This window comes from Vulpes vulpes, chromosome 1 (assembly GCF_048418805.1).
Source record: "Vulpes vulpes isolate BD-2025 chromosome 1, VulVul3, whole genome shotgun sequence".
In the NCBI taxonomy this organism is placed as follows: Eukaryota; Metazoa; Chordata; class Mammalia; order Carnivora; family Canidae; genus Vulpes; species Vulpes vulpes.
Genome location: NC_132780.1, coordinates 125,258,085 through 125,281,755, shown reverse-complemented (window position 1 = coordinate 125,281,755; position 23,671 = coordinate 125,258,085). Strand labels below are relative to the sequence as shown.

General features: G+C 46.4%; 1 protein-coding gene across 2 annotated transcripts in view; it reads left to right on the top strand.

Moving 5' to 3' along the window:
- ITGB5 (integrin subunit beta 5) overlaps nucleotides 1-23,671 on the top strand; it is a 117,248-nt gene that overhangs the window by 54,697 nt on the left and 38,880 nt on the right. For both annotated transcript variants that reach the window (XM_072725445.1, XM_072725450.1), the window contains exons 6-9: nucleotides 9,356-9,517; nucleotides 11,234-11,329; nucleotides 13,129-13,218; nucleotides 22,212-22,346. In XM_072725445.1, the coding sequence (XP_072581546.1) occupies nucleotides 9,356-9,517; nucleotides 11,234-11,329; nucleotides 13,129-13,218; nucleotides 22,212-22,346 (483 nt within the window). The remainder of the gene's footprint in view (nucleotides 1-9,355; nucleotides 9,518-11,233; nucleotides 11,330-13,128; nucleotides 13,219-22,211; nucleotides 22,347-23,671) is intronic.

Sequence of the window (23,671 nt, the reverse complement as noted above, 5' to 3'; positions counted from 1 at the left end):
GTCTACAAATGGGGGAGGAGGGGCAGGGCGTATTAACCATTGACCTCAGCCACCTGCTGGGAGAGCAACCGGAGGGGCAGGGGTAGGACAGTGTAGGGGGCCCCAAAGGAGCTCCGAGTGGGCACAGAAGCCCCAGGAGCGAGGCCTGCAGTGGCCATGCGATTGGTTCTTTTCCTTGGCTGCACGTGAGGCTCCTCCAGGGAGCTTTAAAAACCCTGAGGGCCAGGTAGCAGGTCAAGCCCAGGGAGAGGAGGACCCCTGCGCATTAGTACTGGGGAAGCTCCCCAAAGGACCCGAAAGTGCAACCACAGCAGAGGACCGTGGGTGCACGCGGGAAGGACACAGGATCCGGGAACTGCTGTCTGGGGGTCGCATGGAGAAGTCTGATGAGAAGAAATCATGGAGAGGGCAGCCCCGGTGGCTCAGCGGTTTAACGCCGCCTTGAGCCCAGGGCCTGATCCTGGAGACCTGGGATCGAGTCCCACTCGGCCTCCCCGCAGGGATCCTGCTTCTCCCTCTGCCTGGGCCTCTGCCTCTCTGTGTGTGTCATAAATCAATCAATCAATCATAAAAAATAATATCGTGGAGAGCAAATAGAAGCCCTGAATCTGCCAGTCTTAGAAAAGAGAGAGAAACAAGTGAGGTGGGCCGCGTAGCTGGGTCACAGGAAGAGTTATTCTCAGCTGGTCATGAGCTGGTCATCTTAGGCGCATGGAAAAGGAGCGGAAGAGGGAATGACAGATGGAACAAACTGGGGGTGGGAGGAGCCCTCCTTTGGGGACAGAGAGCTCAGAGAGGCCAGGAGGATGCTCCTCTGACTGAAAGGCGTCCTTGGGCTGCGGGACCAGACCCTGCGAGCCGCTGGGAGGACACGAGGCCGCAAGCCCTGTTACCTGTCTCTCTTGGTGATGAAAAAGGCGGGGTCCCCCCCGAGTGGGTGCAGGGATGGGGCTTGGAAGGCCGAAAGAGACTTTGTGGCGAATTTGATGTGGATCTGAGCCCCAACCAGAGGGAGTTAAATGAATCGTGGCCTTGGCCAGGTGCCAGAGGTCTTGCTTCCGAATCGTCCATTTCCACCCGCCCAGCCCCTGCCATTTTCCTCCAGGGCTGACCTCTGTGGCATCTGATGAAACCGACTTTGAAATATTTTTACTCTGAGACATGGAGGAAAAAAAATTTTTTTTAAGGATTTTATTTATTTATTAGAGAGAGAGCACGAGCAGGGGGCGATGGGAAAGGAGAGGGAGGAGAGACTCTGCACGGAGCAGGGAGCCCGACTCGGGGCTCTACCCCAGGACCTTGGGATCATGACCTGGGCCGAGGACAGTTGCTTAACCAGCTGAGCCACCCACGCACACCAAGACATGGAGAAAATTTAGCTAAATACATAGGTCTGGGGTTCGTTTTTTTTTTTTCCTCTTAAAATGATTTTTTTTCCTAAAAAGAAAATATATTCAATCTAAAAGTATAGAAAATGCAGATGAGGGATGTCTGGGTGGCTCAGCGGTTGAGCATCTGCCTTTGGCTCAGGTCATGATCCTGGGGTCTGGGGTCGAGTCCCACATCGGGCTCCCTGCGAGGGGCCTGCTTCTCCCTCTGCCTGTGTCTCTGCCTTTCTCTGTGTATCTGTCATAAATAAATAAATAAAATCTCTTAAAAAAAAACAAAGAAAATGCAGATGAGCAGAAAGGGGAATAAACATTACCCATGACCCTGCAGTGCAAAAGCAAGATTGTGTGCTTCTGAATTACAGACTTAAGTCACAGATTTGCAACTCCACGGAAATAACAAGGACAGTTATGGTCTGTGCCCCTCCTCTGTCACCCTCCCAAGGGCCCCCATTCAGTCGGTTTTATAGGATTTGTATTTTATTTTATTTTTTTATTTTATTTTTTATTTATTTATGATAGTCACAGAGAGAGAGAGAGAGAGAGAGAGGCAGAGACACAGGCAGAGGCAGAAGCAGGCTCCATGCACCGGGAGCCCGACATGGGATTCGATCCCGGGTCTCCAGGATCGTGCCCTGGGCCAAAGGCAGGTGCCAAACCGCTGCGCCACCCTGGGATCCCCAGGATTTGCATTTTAGAGAAGAAAAGTGGTTCTGGGCAAGATTGAGTAATTTGCCCCAGGCCAGAGAGACAAGCTGAGGCAGGTGTGGGGCCCACGGGAGGCTGGCCGGGGACAGCCCCCTACGCCAGCCCTGCTGCCACCAAACGCAGGAACGTGTCCAGGCCGCACTCCCCGGCACATTCCTGACATTTGTTCTGTTCATGTCATTTCTTGTATTTTAGAGTCTTTATGAACAAACCAAGCCTTCTTTACACAAAACAGCTTTATTGAGATCTAACTGATGTACAATAAACTACACATATGGAAAACGTACAGCTTGAGCGATGTTGACGCGTTCACACCCCACCCGTGAGAGGGACGTACATGTCTCTATACACTACGGTCGAGATAATGAGCGTGTCTTTCTCTCCCCGGTGAGTGTTTGTGCTCCTTCATCATTTCTCCCTCCTGTGTGTCCTGCTCCACACCCCAGGCAGCCACTATACATTAGTTTGCATTTGGCTAAACTTGTATCGGTTGAGTATATATATGTGTGTGTGTATACTTTTTTGGCTTGGTCTATTTCACTGAGCACAGTTATTTTGAGATTTTTCTATGCTGTCAAGTGTCTCCATCCTTTCCTTTTGTCACTGAGTAGAACTCTATTGAATGGATGGACCATAGCTTGTTTATCCGTCTTCCTGTTGGCAGATACTTGGGTTGTTTTTGAGATCTGGTCGTTTTTGCCTGTTAACATTGAGCCCCTTTGAACGTTCGTGTTCCAGTGTTTGTGTGGATGTTTGCCTTTATTTCTTTTATTTTTCTAGCTGGGAGTGGATTTACTGGGTCATCTGGTGGGTGGTTAACCTTTTTAAGAAACTACCAGACCGTTTTCCAAAGTACACTTACCCTTTCCCGTTCCTAGCGGCAGTGTGTACTGCGCATCTCCATCGACATCCGACGTGGTCGATCTTTTTCGTTTCAGCTGTTCTGTTAGGTGTGCAGGAGACTCTCACTATGGTTTGAATTCAAGTCTTTTTTAAACTTTCAAGTATGGGGGGATCCCTGAGTGGCGCAGCGGTTTAGCGCCTGCCTTTGGCCCAGGGTGCGATCCTGGAGACCCGGGAACGAATCCCACGTCGGGCTCCCGGTGCATGGAGCCTGCTTCTCCCTCTGCCTGTGTCTCTGCCTCTCTCTCTCTCTCTTTCTCTGTGTGTGTGACTATCATAAATAAAATAAATAAAATAAAATAAAATAAAATAAAATAAAATAAAATAAATAAATAAAATAAAATAAAATAAAATAAAATAAAATAAAATAAATAAACTTTCCAGTATGCAGTACTTCATCGTCGCTGTGATGGTAGTGGAGCCTCCCCAATCAAGCAGTGAAAGGTGAAGAGAAGAAATGTAGAGATTACTAGTGGTCTTAGAGTAATAACTATAGACTTTTCTTTGTAGCCCCCTCTTTTATGTGCTAAGGGCTTTTTAATATGTTATGTCTACATCTAGCATCAACCCTGCAGAATAGGATTTCCTCCATTTTACAGATGAAGAAGCCAAGGCCGAGAGAGGTGTCTCAGTTTGAGCAGAGCAGGTTTGGCCTCAGCCTCATCTGTTCAGAAGCTCACGTCCTCTGGCTCCCACACCACATCCATTTTGTAGCTATTCTTTCTTTGTTTTTTAATATTTTTTTAAGATTTTATTTATTTATTCGTTAGAGACACAGAGGCAGAGACACAGACAGAGAGAGAAGCAGGCTCCCTGCAGGGAGCCTGATGTGGGACTCGATCCCAGGACCCTGGGATCACAACCTGAGCCCAAGGCAGATGCTCAACCACTGAGCCACCCAGGTGCCCCGCTATTCTTTCTTTGAAAAGAACCTCCCACTTTCCCACTATTGCCGTCTGCCCCAAACATGGAAAACAGGACGTAAGCCTTCAAAATAGTCCAGGCAGACGGTAGGGAAATTATTTCTAATGTAAATTCACTGTGGAGTCACTGCTTATATAATCTGAGCCCAAAAGCCTGGGTGAATGAATAAGCATGTCCTGACTCATTCCCTGCAGCCCGACCTCTGGGCCAAGTTTGTTAACGTCACTTACATAACAAGAGTCCACTTCAGAGAAAACAGAATTATTATTATTATGCTGTGCCGTTCTTTGTTTGTTGAGCTATTTCTGTTTCAGATGCAACCTTTCAATTTAACCAACATTTATCTTGGACCCAGCGGTCATTAGTTGAGAGCCTGCTAAGTATTTTAATGAATTCTTTCATTTATCCCCCCCCCACACACACACATACACCCCTATTACTAACAAGAAGAATAGGTAAATTGAACACCAATAAAAATTAATTTATTAAAAAAAATAACAAGAAGAATATTTTTGAGGTGTTAAATGATTTGGTCAAAGCTGCACAGGTGATTCAGGGATGGCAACGAAGGGAAACGCCTCTCTTGGGGCACCCATGTTCTCCGTTGCCCTGTGTCCTGGTGGCCAGCCTCCTTGAGGTTCCTACAAGCTTCCTCCGGGAAGCTGGCATGGAAGAAAAGAAGATGGAAACAGTTGAACAACAGACCAGCATTTGAAACCCGCTCTTGTGAAACTAGTACTTGCTTGTGAAAGACAGCTGGGGGGACAGTGGCTAAAAGAGAATGATCCTGCCCGTCTTCTCACCCCCAACCCCATTCTGGTGCATGTTGTTTCAGTTGCTCTTACTCTCTCTTTCATAGAAAGTAATGCTCATTTCTCACATGGTTTGCAATCCCACTGCCATCATCACATTGGATGCTTTGTTTTCCACTTCATGTTACACATGTTTATACATAATTTCATACTTTTTTTTTTTATCATTTCTAATGGCCAGAGAGGAGGTATCTCTGTTTACTTAACCATTCCTGAATGGGAGGGCATTCGCATCTTTCCCTGCGTGTCACTACTGCTGAAAATACTGCTGTGTGTACTTCAGAAAGCTTCTTGCAGATGGAGTCCCTTGAAGTCGAATCCCTGAGTCTAAAGACTTTTTTTTTTTTTGAGAGGGAGAGTGAGAGAGAGCATGAACAGGGGGAGGGAGAGGGAGAAGCAGACTCCCCACTGAGCAGGGAGCCCGTTGTGGGGCTCAGTCCCAGGACCCCAGAACCATGATCTGAGCTGAAGGCAGACGCTTCACCTACTGAGCCACCCAGGGGCCCCTAGATGTATCCTTCTTGAAGAGTTTTTTTGTTTGTTTGTTTGTGTTTGTTTGAGGTCCAGTTATTGAGGGATGATTTACCCAGAGTAAAATTCACCCTTTTAGGTGAAAGTCTTCCAGCCAGGGGATCCCTGGGTGGCTCAGCGGTTTAGCCCCTGCCTTCGGCCCAGGGTGAGATGCTGGAATCCCAGGATCAAGTCCCACGTCGGGCTCCCTGCATGGGGCCTGCTTCTCCCTCTGCCTGTGTCTCTGCCTCTCTCTCTGTGTCTCTCATGAATAAATAAATAAAATCTTTTTTTTTTTTTTTAAGTCTTCCAGCCAAGTCTATAGTGGAGAGAGATTATTTCCCTCACCCCAGAAAGTTTCCAAGCATCCCTTTGTTGCCGAGCTCTCCCTTTACCCTCCGCCTTTGGCAACTACCAATTTGTGTCTGTCTCTATATTTTTGTCCTTTCCCAAGCATCATATGAATGGAGTTAGACAGTAGGTTGCATTTGGAGTCAGGCTTTTCTCATTTATCATCATCACGCTTTGGCGATTCCTCCAAGGTGTGCATATCAGTAGCTTTGTTCCTTTTTGCTCACAGTAGTACTCCCTTGTATAGATGTACTACGTATCCCTCTGTTCACCACTTGATGTACATTTGTTTCTAGTTTTGGATGATTATGAATAGCTGCTATAAATATTAGCATAGGGGGGCACCTGGCTGGCTCAGTCAGTAGAGCATCCGATTTTGGGGTTGTGAATTCAAGCCCCGTGTTGGACGTAGAGATTTCTTAAAAATAAAATCTTAAAAAAATATATATTTACATAGAAATTTTCACGTGAGCATAGGGTTTCATTTCTCTTGGGTAAATGCCAAAGAAGGGGATTGCTAGGTGGATGGAAAGTATATGTGCGACTTTATAAGAATCTGCCAAGCTGTTTCCGAAGTTGCTGGAACGTTTGTGTTCTCACCAGCAATTATGAGAGCTCCAGTCGTACCACAGCCTTACCAGCACTTGGTATTACCAGAGTTGGTGTTTCTGCCATTAAAATGACGATCTAGCGGCTATCTTACTGTGGTTTTAAGTGCATTTCCTTAATGACTAACGATGTTGAGGCGCCTTCCATGCGCTTATTTTCATCCCTATCTCTTCTTTGGTGAAATGTGTGTTCAAGTCGCTCTCTTTTTTTATTTTTATTATTTTTTAAAGATTTTATTTATTTATTCATGAGAGACAGAGAGAGGCAGAGACACAGGCAGAGGGAGAAGCAGGCTCCACGCAGGGAGCCCGACGTGGGACTCGATCCCCAAACTGGGATCCTGCCCTGAGCCAAAGGCAGACGCTCGACCACTGAGCCACCCAGGCGTCCCAGTCGCTATCTTTTTAAATTCAGTTGTTTTCTTACTGATCTTGGAGTCCTTTACGTATTCTGGATACAAGTTCTTTATCAGATTTTTTATTTCTTTGCAAATGTTTTCTCCCAGTCCGTGCCTTGCCATTTCATTTTCTTAATGGAATCTTTCAAAAAAAAAAAAACAAAAAAAAAATGGAATCTTTCAAAGAGCAGATGTTTTTAATTTTGATGAAGTCCAATTTATCAAATTTTATCCTGTGAATCATCTGATCTAAAAAACCTTTAGACTCTTCGAAGGTCACAAAAGTTTTCTCCTATCCCTTCAGAAGCTTTAAAGTCTTAGGCCTAGTTAATTTTTGTATACAGTAATAGGTATGGGTTGAGCTTCATTTTGTTTCCCACATGGATGTCTAACTGTTCCAGTACCTTCTATTGAATTGATATGTATGTGGGTCTATTTATCTCTGTCTTGCTCAACTGTCTATATGTTTACTGGGTATCTTGATTACTGTGACTTGATAATAAGCCTTGACCTTAGATAATGAGTCCCTCAACTTTGTTGTTTTTAGATTATTTGGTTAGTCTCTATTGTTTGCCTTTCCATATGAATTTTATTTATTTTTTATTATTTTATTATTTATTATTTATATTTTTTATTTTATTAAAAAAGTTTTTAAAAATATTTTATTTATTTAATCATGAAAGACACCCAGAGAGAGAGAGAGAGAGAGAGAGGCATAGGCACAGGCAGAGGAAGAAGCAGGCTCCATGCAGGGAGCCCGACATGGGACTCCCGGGTCTCCCGGATCAGGCCCTGGGCCAAAGGCAGCACTGAACTGCTGAGCCACCTGGGTTGCCCTATTCTTTTTTATTATTTTTAAAATATTTTATTTACTTATTCATGAGAGATACACAGAGAGAGAGAGAAAGAGAGTCAGAGACATAGGCAGAGGGAGAAGCAGGCTCCACGCAGGGAACCCGATGCAGAACTCGATCCCAGGTCTCCAGGATCACACCCTGGGCCAAAGGCAGCACTAAACCGTTGAGCCACCTGGGTGCCCTCCATATGAATTTTAGATTCAACTTACCATTTTATCAAAAAGCCCTTCTGGGCTTTTTGATTGGGATTGTGTCAAGTTTATCAATCAATCTAGGGAGAAATGACATCTCAGCAACATTGATAGTTCTGATCCATGGAAACTATTTCTGTCCATTTTTTTAGGTCTCTGATTTTTTTTCTAAAGATTTTATTTATTTACTCATGAGAAACACAGAGAGAGAGGCAGAGACACAGGCAGAGGGAGAAGCAGGCTCCCTGTGGGGAGCCTGATGCAGGACTGTACCCCAGGACCCTGGGATCACAACCTGAGCCAAAGGCAGATGCTCAACCACTGAGTCACCCAGGCATCCCTCTGATTTTCTTTAAGGTTCTTAATACACATTGTCAAATTAGAGATTGTTCTACTTTCTTGTCAGGGTGTTTAGCACATTGTTGTGTCCTCATGGATAACAGATTCACATTTTTCCTGCAAAAACACTGTTGATTTTCCTTCTCTCTCTCTCTCTCTTTTTTTTTTAAGAGATGGGGGAGCAGAGGGAGAGAGAGAATCTCAAGCAGGCTCGCATGGCCTCCTTGCGACCCTCTTCAATTATTAACTCCCCTCCCAGTCCTGCCGCCAAAGGGAACCACTGTCTCGACTTCTAACACCACACATTAGTTCTGTCATGGCTTAGATTTCATTGCTGTCAGAGACCTTCTAGGTTGATTGTTCTAGGTCCCCAGATTGTGCTTGGCCTCCTCTTTGTGCCTTTGCTTGTACCTACAACACCCACCCACCCCCTTCTGCTTTCTCTTTCATTTCTTCTTCCAGCTTTCCTCCCTGCTCAGCTTGTTTCCTGTGCCCCGGGAAGGCTTTCCCTCCTCCTCGTCTCCCGTTTCCATTGACATTGTATGTATCTTCGGTAGCGCCCTCATGATGTGTTGGAATCGTGTTTCCATTTGCCCATAAGCTCTTTGGGATTTGGAACAAGTTCTTCTGAGGACCCCGTGCTTTCCATAGGCCCTGGCACACAGCCAGAGGTCAGCAGTTATATGTTGGATGAATGTTGAGAGTCAAGGAGACTCATCCTCCAAAGGTTAGGTTCCTCCTCACAGGAGGCATCCTGCCCTCAGCCCTCATCGGCTTATCTTCAAACCCATTTTTTTCTCCCTCTCGTTAGTCTGACTTTTTTGGTAATTTATTATTATTATTTTTTATTTCCATGCTGCTTTTGGAGCAAGGGAGAAAATAGTGTAGTTCTTTAAGGCTATTACACTCATCAGTATGGTGAGAAAAAACAGGGTGATGCCCTCCACCCCTCATCTGCCAGAAGAACAACAGCTCTTCACTTGTAAAGTCTGTGAATCCAGCCCTTGGCTTTCATGTCAAGTGCTCATGTGCAGATAACTCTCAGCATGTTTAATACTTCATGTGTTCACTCTGCTACCAAAATACTCAGGGATGTCCTTACACTTTTGGTAAGAAAGTGGCCACCAGCTGTGGAGGTTGGTCTCTGTGCACGTGGGCTTCTCCAGTGCAGGCTGTGTCTCTTCTGAGCTCTGTGGTATCCTTCCTTAGTGGTTTCTAGAGTGCTCCCCCGCTATGCATGTAGGGGAATGCCTCTGAATCAGACCATGACCCCGGGAGATGGGCCAGTGCCCTATCCAATGTCCTGGGGCAGGCTTGGGCAGCCATCAGAAATGCTTGACACCCATCAAACTTCTGTCTCTCTCAGGAGAAGATCGGCTGGCGAAAGGATGCGCTGCACTTGCTGGTGTTCACTACGGACGATGTGCCCCACATTGCACTAGATGGAAAACTGGGGGGCCTGGTGCAGCCACATGATGGCCAGTGTCACCTGAACGAGGCCAACGAGTACACTGTGTCCAATCAGATGGTGAGGGCTGGGGACCCTAACCCTGCTCCCGTGATCCCACCCGTGGTCCAGGTGCTCACCTGGCCCTCTACTCATGGACTTCCCATTCTGTTCTGGGAATTTGATTTTTATTCCATCTTCTCCACCCGGGCTTCTAAAACTCCTTATTAACTCAGAACATTTCTCGCAGATTTTTGTAGCTGATTCATCTTTCTGCCATTGTTCACTTAAACGCAAGCGTTTAGTTAAGGAAGAGGTGACCTGGGCAGACAGGATAGATCTCAGAGGGTGGAAGAGATCTTACAGGAGGGCAGGGACTATGCACCTGCAGAGATCAAAACTGGGATAGAAGTTATACGGCAAAACAAGTGAAGATAAAGCCTTGTGTCTTCTAGAAATGGGCTCCCTGAGGCACTGAGCTCCGTCAGTGTGAGGAGTGTGGCTGCAGGTGTCCTGCACAGAATAGGAGGCCCCAAGGACCTTCCACTATCAATAGTCTAGGACCATGATCATGTCATTTAAAATAATCTATGCAAAACTTCGACATGTATACTAGTAGACCAGTGAAATGAACTCCTGTGTACCTACCATCCAGATCATCTTGACAGTGATCAAGATCTTGTCACACTTACTATGCAATTAAAAAAAAAAAATCTATACTCCCTTCCTTTCCAAGTCCACTCTGGTGTCTGACTAGAGAGAAATATTTTATAATTTTCTTTTTTAGGCAAGCCTATTTTCTCCAGTTTCTCTTTCTTTCTTTCTTTCTTTCTTTCTTTCTTTCTTTCTTTCTTTCTTTCTTTCTTTTTCTTTTTTTCTTCCTTCCTTCTTTCATTCTTCCTTTCTTTTTTGATTAAGGAAAAAATTATTGATTTAATAGAGGGAACGAGAGAGAACATGAGCAGTGGGGAGGGGGAGACGGAGCAGCAGATCCCCACTGATTAGGGGGCCTGACATGGGGCTCAATCCCAGGACCCCGAGATCACGACCTGAGCCACCCAGATGCCCCTATCTCCAGTTTCAAACTTTTCATATTATCCAAGAATAATGGAGCCTGGAAAAAGGACTCATAACTATAAAACTTGATAGCTATAGAGCGGATGAGAACCTCTGTACCCATCGTTAGCCCTTAAAATCCTTCAGGACGCGATTAGACTGCTTCTTGGCCTCCCCCTTCCCCTCCTCCAGGCCCTTCCCCCACCACAGCCCAACTTCTAGTCCAGAGGTCAGCAGCCTCTTCTGCCCATCCTGAGTCATGAGCAGGACCTGTGAGGTGCATCGGCAGGCCCAGTTCTTGGTCTTAGGGGAAGGAAAATAGGGCAGGGAGATAGGGAGGAGAGGTCTTAGGGAAGAGAGGAAAGATAACAGGTGCTGATGGTAGATAGTAGGATGTGGTGGCTGGATTCTGCGGAGCCTCTCTTCTCTGCCCCATCCCTGCCAAAAAGATGGCAGCACAGACCAGGTATGGGAAGCTGCCACTCATCATGTCTCCATTCTGGCTTGGGGGTGGGGGGGAATGCATCCAGTTTGGGAGGTGCCAGAGGGTCCTTTCCTGGAGATCTCTGCGTATTTCCCCACTTTGAAGCTGCCAATGGGGCCTGGTTATTAAGGGTGGCCAGGGGAAGATGCTTTTCTTAGCAAGTGATGAGTTCCTGAGTACATGTTGGAGCTGGGGGCTGGTCTCCCGGCCTGATAGAAATGTTACTGCCTTGACTTTTTTTTTTGCCTTCGTTCTAGGACTATCCGTCCCTTGCCTTGCTTGGAGAGAAATTGGCAGAGAACAACATCAACCTCATCTTTGCAGTGACAAAAAGCCATTATATGCTCTACAAGGTATGCCTGGAGGGAATGAGGGGGCTGGTGGCCTGATTCTGGGGTCCATGATGACCCCAGGGTGAACAGGAGATTAGAATGTGGGGCGGACGGAAGTGTGGGGAGGCGGGGTGAGGAGCGTTACCAGCTTTGCTCTATGTGGGAGGAGACCCAGAGGAGGGGTGGAATGTGGCTCTGTCTTGACCTAGTGGAGAATAATAGCATTGAAGAAACTATTAGCATTCCCCCAGCAGCGCAGGCCTTTACAAGCAACATAAACATACGGTATCTAGTTTGCTCCTGAGCAAAGCTTTGGAAATAGTATGAGCTCCCGTTTTGCAGGCGGTGAAATGGATATCCAAAGTGTACAGAAAGCCCAGGCATCGGTGCAGGCTATATCACTAACTCCATTATTTGGAGTTTTTATGCAAAACTTCATAGGGCAGACCAGGGGGTGAGTCTGAGCCAGGAATTCCCAAAGACAGCAACAAATGTCTTGAGTGAATAGAGCAGTCTGTGCACGAATCTGTTCCGTCTAAGAGACTTTTCCTGGGTCAGCGTCCGGAGCATCATTATAAGCTCCTCTCGTGAATGTGTCCTTTCTCACAACCATAGGCAGATCGCATTTTGAACTAGAAGTCTCCGAGTTGCTCAAGGAGTGTTTGTGTAAAACCCAGCTCCCCTCTGACTTCCTTTGCCCTGGGAGGTTATGAGAACTGAATCAGCAAGCCCCCCCCCACCCCCCCGGGCCCTGCCAGCCCCTTGGACCGCCAGCCCTGGGCCCCTCTCCAGTCTGCTCTTAACCGTCCACAGAAGAGCCTCTGTCTGTGTTTTCCTCATGCATCTGCCTGAGACCATCACTGATAAAATGCCATTGACATCTACTTGGGCTCTTTCTCCTCTTCCAGTCCGAATTGATTTTAAAAGATGAAAACGAGGGATAAGGATTGTTTTTCTCGTTTTGTGCAGCGGAAGCTAGCAGGACAAAACCTGTCCGTTTCCAAGTAACATCTCTAAAGAGATCGCTTGCACAGACGCGACTGGGTGTGATTCCGGATGCTTCAAGAGAGAAGCCATGCACTGTGGCCCGAGCCGTCCTTGATCAGAACCAAGGCCACCTTGCTCAGAGAGTAGGCCCATGCAGTCTAAGGCCGGCCGAGAGCAGTGGGTGGTTCTAGAGGTCTCTCTCACTTTACTAAGTCCCATACTCAGGCACTAGGACGAATGAAAGAGGAAAGGCAATCCCTTCAGGGCTGCCTGCTGTGCCCCGGGGTTTCACCCAGACTTACCCAGCTGTCCCTGGGAGGCCACCATTCACATCTCAGTTCCTCATTCAAGGTAGAGGTCATACTGAAGACCCTTGGAAGAATTTCCTCTTTTACTCCTGCTGAACAGAGTGAGGGCATCCCTGAGCTGAACCTGGGAGTACAGATCTCCGTAGACTTAAGGAAAGATGGCGAGGATATTCAAGACCACGTTGCCCGTCGAGGATGGAATTTCAGAGAGTTGTCTGTTACACGCGGGAGGGGAGGGGTCTTCCAGAAGGAGCAGGACATTCTAGTTTGGGAACAGAACTCATGGGCCCTCTACACACAGGCTTTTAGAGGTTGAAATTCCGCAGCCTGCTGCACAGCTCTGCTCCCCAGGGCTGCTTCTCGCAGCTCCTTGGGGCGTCTTCTCCAGTTCATGGTGTGAGAGTGGGGTGCCGGGGGGTCCTTACTGGTCTAGCTCAGGAGAGCAGTGCTTACTCTTTGATGGTGTAGAAGGGCAAAACTGGCTTATATTTCTTCTTTCTTGCCTTTTTTTTTTTTTCCCTAAAGAATTTCACAGCCCTGATACCTGGGACAACAGTGGAGATTTTACACGGAGACTCCAAAAATATCATCCAACTGATTATCAATGCGTACAATGTAAGTCATCAGTTTCTTTCCCATTGCCACCTCCACCCTACCCGCCCCACCAGGGCTCTACAGAGCTAATGTGCACGCCGGTGGGCAGTGAATTATGCAAGATTTTATTTATTTATTTTAGAGAGAGTGTGTGAGAGCATGAGCAGGGAGAGAGGCAGAGGGAGAGGGAGAAGCAGACTCCCGGCTGAGCAGGGAGCCCAACGTCAGGCTCCATCCAGGACCCCGGGATCATGACCTGAGCTGAAGGCAGATGCTTAACCGACTGAGCCACCCAGGCGCCCCTTTGCTGCCTGTCTCTTGAGTTTGGTGCCTTCCTCCTTCACTCAGGTTTAGAGTGGAGAAGACCATCCTCCTTGATGCATCCTCTCCCCTCACATCTGCCCCCTTGACTCTCCTCAAAAGTTGAACCCAGTGATCAGCAAATGGCTCCATCAGACTCAGGCCAGTGGCCCCTGCACACGTGTAGGTGCTGATTTCACGATGGCCTGGGCCCATTGGAGCACCATGCTTGGGTGGGCACCAGTTCTCTGCACCCGCCCAGCTGCCGCGGCGATCCTGCCCATGTGCTGGCTGGCAGTGAGCAGCATGCACGCTGACCCTTGCCTCATGGGGGGGCAGGACACGCAACATTCCCCAGGCCCTTGGAGCTTTGCGGAGGAGAGCTGCAGACTAAAGCAGAATATAAGAATCTGAGAAGAAACAAAAGGTCTTTTGCCTACCCGCTTAGATCTGATTGTAATTAGGGCCTTCCAGGGGGTGGGGCCGGCAGGGCCTGGAGAGTTCTGTGCTCTGCAACTTGTCACATGGACTTGGCTCTCTCTGAGTCGTCAGTGTGGCAGTTGCAGCTGTCCCTTCTGCTTGCCAAGCCCATTTCTGTGATCCCCAAACCTTTCTCCTACCTATCCTCCTTTCCATCAGTTCTACGTAGCCAAGGAGTACCTGGCTCATACCTCCTTTCCCCGGGAGAATGGCAAGCCCAGTCCCTTGTGCTGGCGTGTGTGGACCCTCAGCTGGCCCTTCCCTGCTTGGCCTCACTAGGGTTGTGGCTTCCAGCCTCTCCCCGCCCCTCATGGGGCCTGGTAATTCCCAGACTGGAGTTCAGAGTGCACCTTCCTGTTACAACAAAGTTATGGATAAAGCACATACAGTTTAAGTAGCGCTCTTAGTCCTAGATTGTGTAAAATAGACAGTTGGGGGCTAACCTGGGAACCTTATTATCCACTGTGGAGTCACATGTGTGGGAGAAAACCATCTTGCTTCCCCAACCATGACGGATAGACAAGTGACTATTCGGAGCTCCGCCTTTCCAGCGTTCACTTTGTCAACCTGCTGATGCAGCCAGTGTTTTGAGTTATTAAATGCTGCTCAGCGGGACCAGGAGCCAGAGGTAATGCCCCTGCCACTGGGGTGCCCCAGAGCCCTCCCTTGATCCAGGGAGCTTCAGTGTCCTAAGGGCAGTGAGCTCCATGGCAGTGAGGATTTGTGGATGGCTTTCTGACCCCTGCCCCCCCTTCTATTGTAGGTAAGGGTGCTCTTCCCCTCACAAATGCTCCAGTTCCTTCTCAGTCCTGGAACTTCCTGTTGAGAGAAACCAAAGACTTCCTTCCCCTCTTCCAACCCATTCCCCACATACTGACATCCGCTTTTCTGTTCTCGGATTTCTAAGTCTTCACCAGACCCAGCGGGCCCGGGTTTTCTGGGTTCACCTTATCTTTGGTGGTTTTCACATTTCCTCGGTGAGTGGAGACACAGCCTACCGAGAGAGTGTGTCTGAGAAGGGAGTGGGTGTGCGAGGGAGGGGGCCCAGGCCTGCCAAATGTCACCCCCTTTGTGAGGGCCACTCCTTAATGTGAAGCCCTTTGACCTCAAGCTCTGGACACTGAACTAGAGGAGTCGGAGTGAGAGCCAGACCCCCCGCCTGGTGCTGTTCTCCCCGTCCATTGGGGGTGCAGGGGCTGAAAGGTCCCTGGGTAGGGAGAGGGGTGGCTGCTAGACCCGTTCCCCCGTGTGTGTGTGTGTGTGTATGTGAGGGAGATTGAGAGAGAGAGAGAGAGAGAGAGAGAGAGAGAGAGACCATAGCTTGCCTTCTGCCAAGCCAGGACCTTTGAAAAAGAAATGGCTGAAGGGCAAGCCCATCTTGGCCTCTAGGGTGGGGTAAGGATTTCTCCTGGGTTTCTGAGGAGGAGCCCCCTCCCAGCATTTCCATCCTCAGTCAGCTCCTGAGTTCAGATCCCGTTGGGAACCTGGCTGGCCTGCCTCAGGGGCTCCCCCAAGAGCACTTCCTAGAGCTGAAGGTCTAGGCTCTCTGCTCCCCATGGCTTTAATCAAGGAGGACATAATGACTCTGAGATGCATGGAACTGGCTGGATGGGAAAAAGCACTCTACTCCATTGGTGCTTCATGTGCCCAAGTCGTTCTACTCTTTGACATTTGTGTGGGACCACTAAACATGAGGGAGCACAAGGCATTTGCTGCTTCCCTGTGTGGGAGCTCATGCATGCCTGGGGGTGTTCTTTCTCTGAAATATGTTACAGTGGCCCTGAGTAAGTTTATTACATATAAATTCTTTTGTTTTAAAGATTTTATTTATTTATTTGACAGATCAAGAGAGCAGAAGCAGGGGGAGCAACAGGCAGAGGGAGAGGGAGAAGCAGGCTCCCTACTAAGCAAGAAGCCCAATGAGATGCAGGGCTTGATCCCAGGACCCTGAGATCATGACCAGAGCTGAAGACGGACACTTAACTGACTGAGCAACCCAGGAGCCTCCAAATTCATTTTCTTTTTTTTTCTTTTTCAAATTCATTTTCTTAATGAAAATTTAAGGACCTTTGTAACATGCCCTGTGTGGTTGGCAGAGATTAGGAGAGGGGTAGAGAGCCCTCTCTGCTACTGAGAAGTCGGGGTCTGGATGAGTAGAGAAAATGATCTTTTCCAGGCAGGAGCTACATTTAATCTGCAATGACTCCCCTGAGGAACTCTGGGAGTCCAGGACTGTAGTTAAGACAGCTCCTATGAAAGAACGTATTAGGGGCGCCTGGGTGGCTTAGTTGGTTAAGCATCTGCCTTCAGCTCAGGTTGTGATCCCACAGTCCTGGGATCAAGCCTGCTTCTCCCTCTCCCTCTGCCTGTTGCTCCCCCTGCTTGTGCTCTTTCACTCTGTCAAGGAAATAAATAAAATCGAAGAAAGAAAGAGAGAGAGAGAAAGAAAGAAAAAGAAAAAGAAGTAAAGAAAAAGAAAAAAAAGAAAGGACGAATGAATGAATGAACATGTTAGGAAATGAGACACACAACTTATGAATGAACATTGGAAACTCCAACTCTTAAGATGGCTGATTCTAGAATGCTATCCACAGGGACGATTCAAATTCAGTGGAAAAAATTTTAGAGCGGTGTTCTTGAGATCATGAACAAAATAAACTCCAGATTTAAAGTGTAAAAATCAACAAGTTTTGACATATACACATTTTGAAACCGTTGCCACCATCAAGATACGGAACATGTGTATCAGCCCCAAGAGGAAGGATCGTTGATAATCCCTACTTCTGCCCCTCCCTTCAGTAGGGATTTTAAAGATACTAAATACACAAATATGAGCCAGCAAGGTGTTTGGAGGAAAGTCTAGTTGGTGGAAGCCGCATTGGTGCCTGTTGGCGCTCAATGTTGACTAGTACCTGTTTCACTGGCTGAGGTCATTTCTGACAGACCAGAGGCCAGGGCCGGGCCTCGAGGGCGTGCGTGCATGCGTGTGTATGTGTGTACGTTTAGCTCTGCTTTTCCTTTCTCCTGCTTCTCTCCCCGGCCTGAGTCGGAGCCAAGCTGGGACTGGCCTGTTTGCTTTCCTCTGTATCACCTTACCGTCTCGGCGGCTTGTGGTGGGTTCCATGTGAGTCATGCAACAGATGACTAAGTCTGGGTGTTGACTTTGAGCTCTAGAGAGCTGGCCAACCATCTGTGGGGACATTCTGAAGAGATTTTGGTTGAAGCACATATAACAGATGAGATAGCGGTAGGGTTTAGCTAGGCTGAGGAAGGAGCAAGATGGGAAGGGTATGTTTAAGTCCATGTCTTGCAGACTCAAGTCTGTTGTTTGCAGCTTTCAGAGTGTGCAATCTTCAACTCTGGGCTTTGATTTATATATTTTTGCTTGCTGTGCCAAATTCTTCATTGTGAGAGATTACCAAGTCCTCCCAAGGGCGTTTAGCAATGTGGAGCTTGGCTGTACTGTAGGTGCTAGGAGAGGTTCTCTCCCAGAGCCCAGAGGGAGGCCGTGGGTGCACACCACACAGAATACCAGCATTGTGTCACATTGAGAAGGGCAATAGGACTCAGAATCATGGAGGACTCTTTTCAGAGTGGGAAAGAACAGAAGGAGCTGGAAGCTGCTAGACTTGCGTGTGGAGGGTAGTGTCAGAGGCTGTGGTAGATGTGTCCCCTAGCGGAGCACACGTTCCTCTTTTTGTTGTTGCCATAAAGTGTGCACCCACCCACTCCACAGCTGGTCTGATTTAAAGCAATTGCAGATGTGTCCTAGGATGAGGAGTAAGGACATTTCCTCAGGGGCACATCTGGTAGGAGCTAATCGAATTTCAGGAGTCATATATAAGTCTTCATGCATAAGAACTGCATTGCCTCTGGCTCTGATCCTCTACTATATTTTATGCTCCATTCCATCCATTCATTCATCCATTCATTCATTTGTTCAACAAATATATACCGATGGCCTAATGTATGGCAGACATCATCTACACCTTGGGAAAAAAACAGTGAACAGAACAGAGTCCTACCCTCTGGGAGCCCATAATCTTTTACAGGAGATAGGCCTTTATGGCCTGGAGATAACCTTTATGACCTGACTAACTGTACTTTCCAAGGTCAGAACACTTCAGGGAGAAGGCCTGGTTCTCTCCTACCTGCCTCCAGCAGCTGAATGACTCTGGACGATGCCTCTTCTTTGGCCGTAGTTCCCACTTCCATAAACTGACAGGTCTGAACTGAATTATCACCATGATTCCTACCCCCTCCCTGCAAAACATCATAAGAATTTCTGATTCCTGTGGGGAGCAGGAATAACACAAACTTCAGATCACAGCACAAAGCTTTGGGTCTTAATGGCCAGAATGGAGCATAGATGGGATTTCCACCTATTGTAGTTACCAGTTCATTCAATAGGAGTTCCAGTCCCCAGTGCTCTTTCTCCTCCATTAATGCTTCCACATGGCGGCTCTAAGCAGATCCTCAGGGAGAGGGAGCACTAGTGTTCCCTCCCAGTGTCTTGTTGGCAAACCCCAGCACCCTTATGTTTTATGTGTCTGATACTAAGTTATATTTTACATAGCTCCAGTATACCTGACCTTTTTATGATCTATTGATTTGCCTCATTCTCAAAGTTATTCACAATTAGAAAATACATAAATTTAAATTGACCTTGTCTTAGAGTATAAATCTGCAATAATCAAAATAGTATGGTACTGGCACAAAAACAAATACATAGATCAGTGGGACAGAAAAGAGACTCCAGAAATAAAGCTACAGTTACATGGACAATCAATCTGTGACAAAGTAGACAAGAATATACAATGGAGAAAAAGTCTCTTCAACAAATGGTACCGGGAAAACTGGACTGCCACACTCAAAAGAATGAAATTGGAATGAAAGTTGGAGCACTTTCTAACATACACACAAAAATAAATAAACTCAAAATGGATTAAAGATCTAAATGTGAGACCTGAAACCACACAAATCTTAGAAGAGAACATAGACAGTAATTTCTCTGACATTAGTCATAGCAACATTCTTCTAGATGAGTCCCCTAAAGAAGGGGGGGAGCAAAAATAAACTATTGTGATGCATCAGATTAAAAAGGTTCTGCACAGTGAAGGGAACCATCAACAAAAAGATAACCTCTAATAGAATGGAAGAAGATATCTGCAAATGACATATCCAAACACAGGGTTAATACTCAAAATATATAAAGAATTTTATATAGCTCAAAGAGCCTGGCTGGCTCAATCAGTAGAGCATTTGACTCTTGATCTCTGGGTCATGAGTTTGAGCCCCACATTGGGTGTAGAGATTACTTAAAAATAAAATCCTAAAAAAAAGGATTTATACAACTCATTACCAAAAAAGAATCTGATTTTAAAAATGGGTAGAGGACCCAAATAGACATTTTTTGGAAGAAGACGTACAGGTGGCCAACAGACACATGAAAAGATGCCTGACATCACTAATCATCAGGGAAATGCAAATCAAAGCCACAATGAGGTATCACTTTACACCTGTCAGAATGGCTAAAATCAAAATGATAAGAAATAGCAGGTGTTGGTGAGGATGTGGAGAAAAAGGAATGCTTGTGCACTGTTGGTGGGAATGCAAGCTGGTGTGGCTACTGTGGAACACAGTATGGAGTTTCCTCGAAAAATTAAAAATAGTATTGCCGTATGATCCAGTAATTCCATTACTGAATATTTACCCAAAGAAAATGAAAACACTAATTTGAAAAGATATGCTCCTGTGCTTATTGCAGCATTATTTACAAAAGCTAAGATATGGAAACAACCAAAGTGTCTCTCAGTGGATCAAGCAGTGGTGTATATACACAATGGAATATTACACGGCCATAAAAGAGATGATATTGTGCCATTTGCTATAACATGGATGCACCTAGAGGATATTGTGCTAAGTGAAATAAGTTGGACTGAGAAAGACAAATACCAAATGGTTCTACTCATAAGTGGAATCTTAAAAAAAAAAAAAAAAAAAAAAACAGAAAAGAAAAAAAGCAAAGAAACAAACAAACAAAAAGCAGAATCAGACCTATAGATAAAGAGAACAAACTGATGGTTGCCTGAGGGGAGTGGAGGTGGCAAATTGGGCAAAATGGGTGAAGGAGAGAGAGAAAGCTTCTAGGTACGGAATGAATAAGTCACCAGAATAAAAGGCATAGTTTGAGGAATAAAAAAAATTTTTTGACCTGTATTTTGAAAATCATTTTAAATTTCTTCCACTAGGTCTGAGCCCCTTAGCATAACTGCCATTAAAACATCACCCAAAAAAAAAAAAAAAAAAAAAAAAAACATCACCCATTCATTCACCAAAAGCTTGTGTTCAATCCTAGGGGGAAATATGATATGGCTTTTGGGGGCTTTTGGGACTCACAGCTCAGTGGGGAAAGCAGCTTTGTCCAGAACTAACTGTGTTCAGCAGGAGCACGCGTGTATGTGGAGAGGCGCTCGCGCAACTCCCTGCCAGTTGAGGCTGGCACAAGAAGAAGTGGCTTTAAGAGAGAGTATTTTTAGAGTTGTAGAAGCACTTGGACAATTTGTTGCAAAGGGGAAGACTATTTTTTGCAGAGAGTTTTTTCAACAAGCTATTTGTTGAGAAAACTGCATGTCGAACTTATTTGAGTTTAGCACTACAGGCTCAGCAAAAAAAAAAAAAAAGGAAAAAAAGAACGAAAAGAACCCCATGAGAGCGAGAGGCAGTTCTTCCAGCCATCTGTTCAATTTGTCCCCTGAAGTGCACCTGATAAAGGAGGGTTGGGGCCTCGAGGCTCATCAGTCGACCTTGGGGTCCGTGTGTCTCTCAGAGTGTGTGTATCCTGCTGTATTGAATTTACTTCATGTATAAACATTTATTTTTTGTAAGACGTGCCCCTAGACACATGCCAGTTCATTGGGCCTTAGCCTCCAAAGTATGTCCTCCTGAGGGATTTTCAGTGGCCAGTTTTTAGACTTTACAGGCGTCCAGAAAATTGCACCAACTTTTCACAGGCTAAATACTTCAGAGTATCCGGCATCCAGGTCAAAACTTGATTATTACTAACACCCAGAACCACCTCTTGTGCGCTCTTCCATTGCTTATCCCTGCAAAGATACCCATTAATTTTCCCTCCTTTTAAATTTCATATAAGTAGAATCATACAGTACATATGCTCTTTGTGCCTGGCTTCTTTCAGGCCGTGTTATAAGATTCATCTATGTCGTGGAATGTAGTTGTATTTCATTAATTGTTACTGGATGGTATTGTGCGAACACACCATGATTGTTTTGTTAAAAGTCTGTTCTACCGTTGACAAGCATTCGGGTGGTTCTGGTCTCTGGCTCTTGCAGGCAGTGTTGCTATAAACCTTCTCGTAGATGTCTCTGGTCAGTACACATCTCTGTTGGATACAATCCTACAGTGAATTGCTAGGTCCAATGTTGGTCCAAGCATCGTAGATATTGCCCTAATGGTTTTCTCAAAGCTTGTGCATATTCACACTCACACCAGCAAGGTGAGGGCTCCAGTTGCTCCACATCCTTTCCAACACCTGATATTTTTGGTCTTTTCTTTTTTTCCATTCTGATGGGTGATTTTGGCTCGATTTTTATTTCATTTGCCCTCTTGAGTTCATAATCCACATGTAATATATTATTCTTTCAGAACATAGTTCAAAACTCAACGGATGTGGCCCTCATCTGATGGAGGGTGTGAGTGTGAGGATTGACAGGTTCCAGGAGAGAATGCCTACTGAACTGGTTTTGAAGGTTGATGAGATGCTAGCCCAGGGAAGAGAAGAGAGAAGAGCCGTTGACTAAGGGAGCATTATCCTAGGCCCATGTTGACCCCCAGAGTCTAGAGAACACATGGCAAGAGTTGAGCTGCGTGTCCAAAGCTGAGTGAGGATGAGAGGTGACTCTGGAAGAGCGAGTGGGGCCAGAGCATCCCCCCTTGGAAGCAGATAAAGTTACCATATGGCAAGTGGACTATTGTCAACCTCTCTGAGCTCACGGCGGGAGATTTTGAGCCAGGCCTAGCAAGGTGGTGTGTGGGTGTGGAGAGAAGGGAAAGGATGAAGAGGGGGCAGGGAACCAAGGGAACCACTGGCTCTTGGCATTGGCCTGGCTCATGAGTTAGAGACCGTCATGCGGGTCTCAGAGAACCAGTGTGGAAAACATCTCCGCTGCAGCTTGTACTAAATGGTTCTGGCTCTGTCTTTTCTCTCTGTTCAGAGCATCCGGTCTAAAGTGGAGCTGTCTGTCTGGGATCAGCCTGAGGATCTTAACCTCTTCTTCACTGCTACCTGCCAGGACGGTGTGTCCTACCCTGGCCAGAGGAAGTGCGAAGGCCTAAAAATTGGGGACACGGTAAGTCCTCACCTCCAATTATACCTGTTAGCGTTGGTCCTCGTTCTTTGGTTCCTGGTAACTTCTGTGACTTACTAGAGTCCTTCAGGGGTTTATATTCTGTCTTCCTACTCAGCATCCTGGGGTGATGTCTGCTATGCGTTGTGTCTTCAGGGTGCCAGGCGGACTTGTTAAAAATCTTCAGGCGGTAGATAGCATTGCCACTTGAGCCTTCCTCCAGTTGACATTGTGCCCTTGGTATTTTAAACCATCATAATTTTCATGTGCCAGGGATGAAATTAGGTTGGGGAGGGTATGGTGGGAACGAATCTAAGAGAACTGCCCTTCATTCCTAGTCCTCCACAGCTTGTTCTGTGCTTTGGATAATCTGATCTCACTTTTCCCTTCTGCAAAATATGAAGAGAGCCTTCCACTTTCTCTCATTTGATCGCATGGGATGGATAACTCCCCAGCAATGGAAGGCTTAGAAGCTTTGCGTGGATCAAGTGGGTATAATTAAATGACAAGGAGGAAACCTTGTATGTAAAGGTTTGTGCTTGTGTGCCACACCAGGGCCTTGAGGAGAGGGAGGAGAATATATGGGTGATGGGAACAGAGAACAAACACACGGGCACAGGGCAGGCAGAGTGGTGATGGAGAGCTGTCCACATGTCTTCCAGACCTTCCTGCTGCCATGGATCCTTTCCCTGCCATGTTGACAGTTTCATTGCTGAGAATATAGAAAGGCAGTGAGAGAATGTTCTCTTCCCCCACAAAAAAGGAATCTGACTGAAGCCAAAAAATTTATAGGGACCTTGAAAATAGATGACCATATCTTTGGGGCATTAAGCACTCATGATGGCCATGGTGGATATAAGCAGACTTAGACCCTGGGCTCCGGGGAGACAACTCAAAGAGATGTAGGTAGAGCCGCATGGCTGGTTGCACCTCGGTATGGCCTTCTGGGGCTTTCCCATATGCCATGCCTGGTCACAGCTGCCCTTCACCCATTGCGACACACAGGCATCCATCTCCCTCTTCTAAATCTTACTGTGGTGCCTTGCTCCACCACAGGGACAATTCAAAATATGGTGTCAACATTGAGAAAGTGAAGGACTCTAATGAGTAAGTAATAAATTGATTTAAGACATCTTTTTTCCAAGTTTTCTTCTGTTAAAAAAAAAAAAAAAGAGGGCCCAATCGAGTTGTTAGATGATACATCATTAAAAGTGAAAAATGATTATTTATGGCATTTAACTCAGAAGGTGCTCCTGGAATAAGGTGACATTACTGTAACAAAAATCTTTCTAGTCTCATCTTCCTAATTCTATGAATCAGGCTTTTTG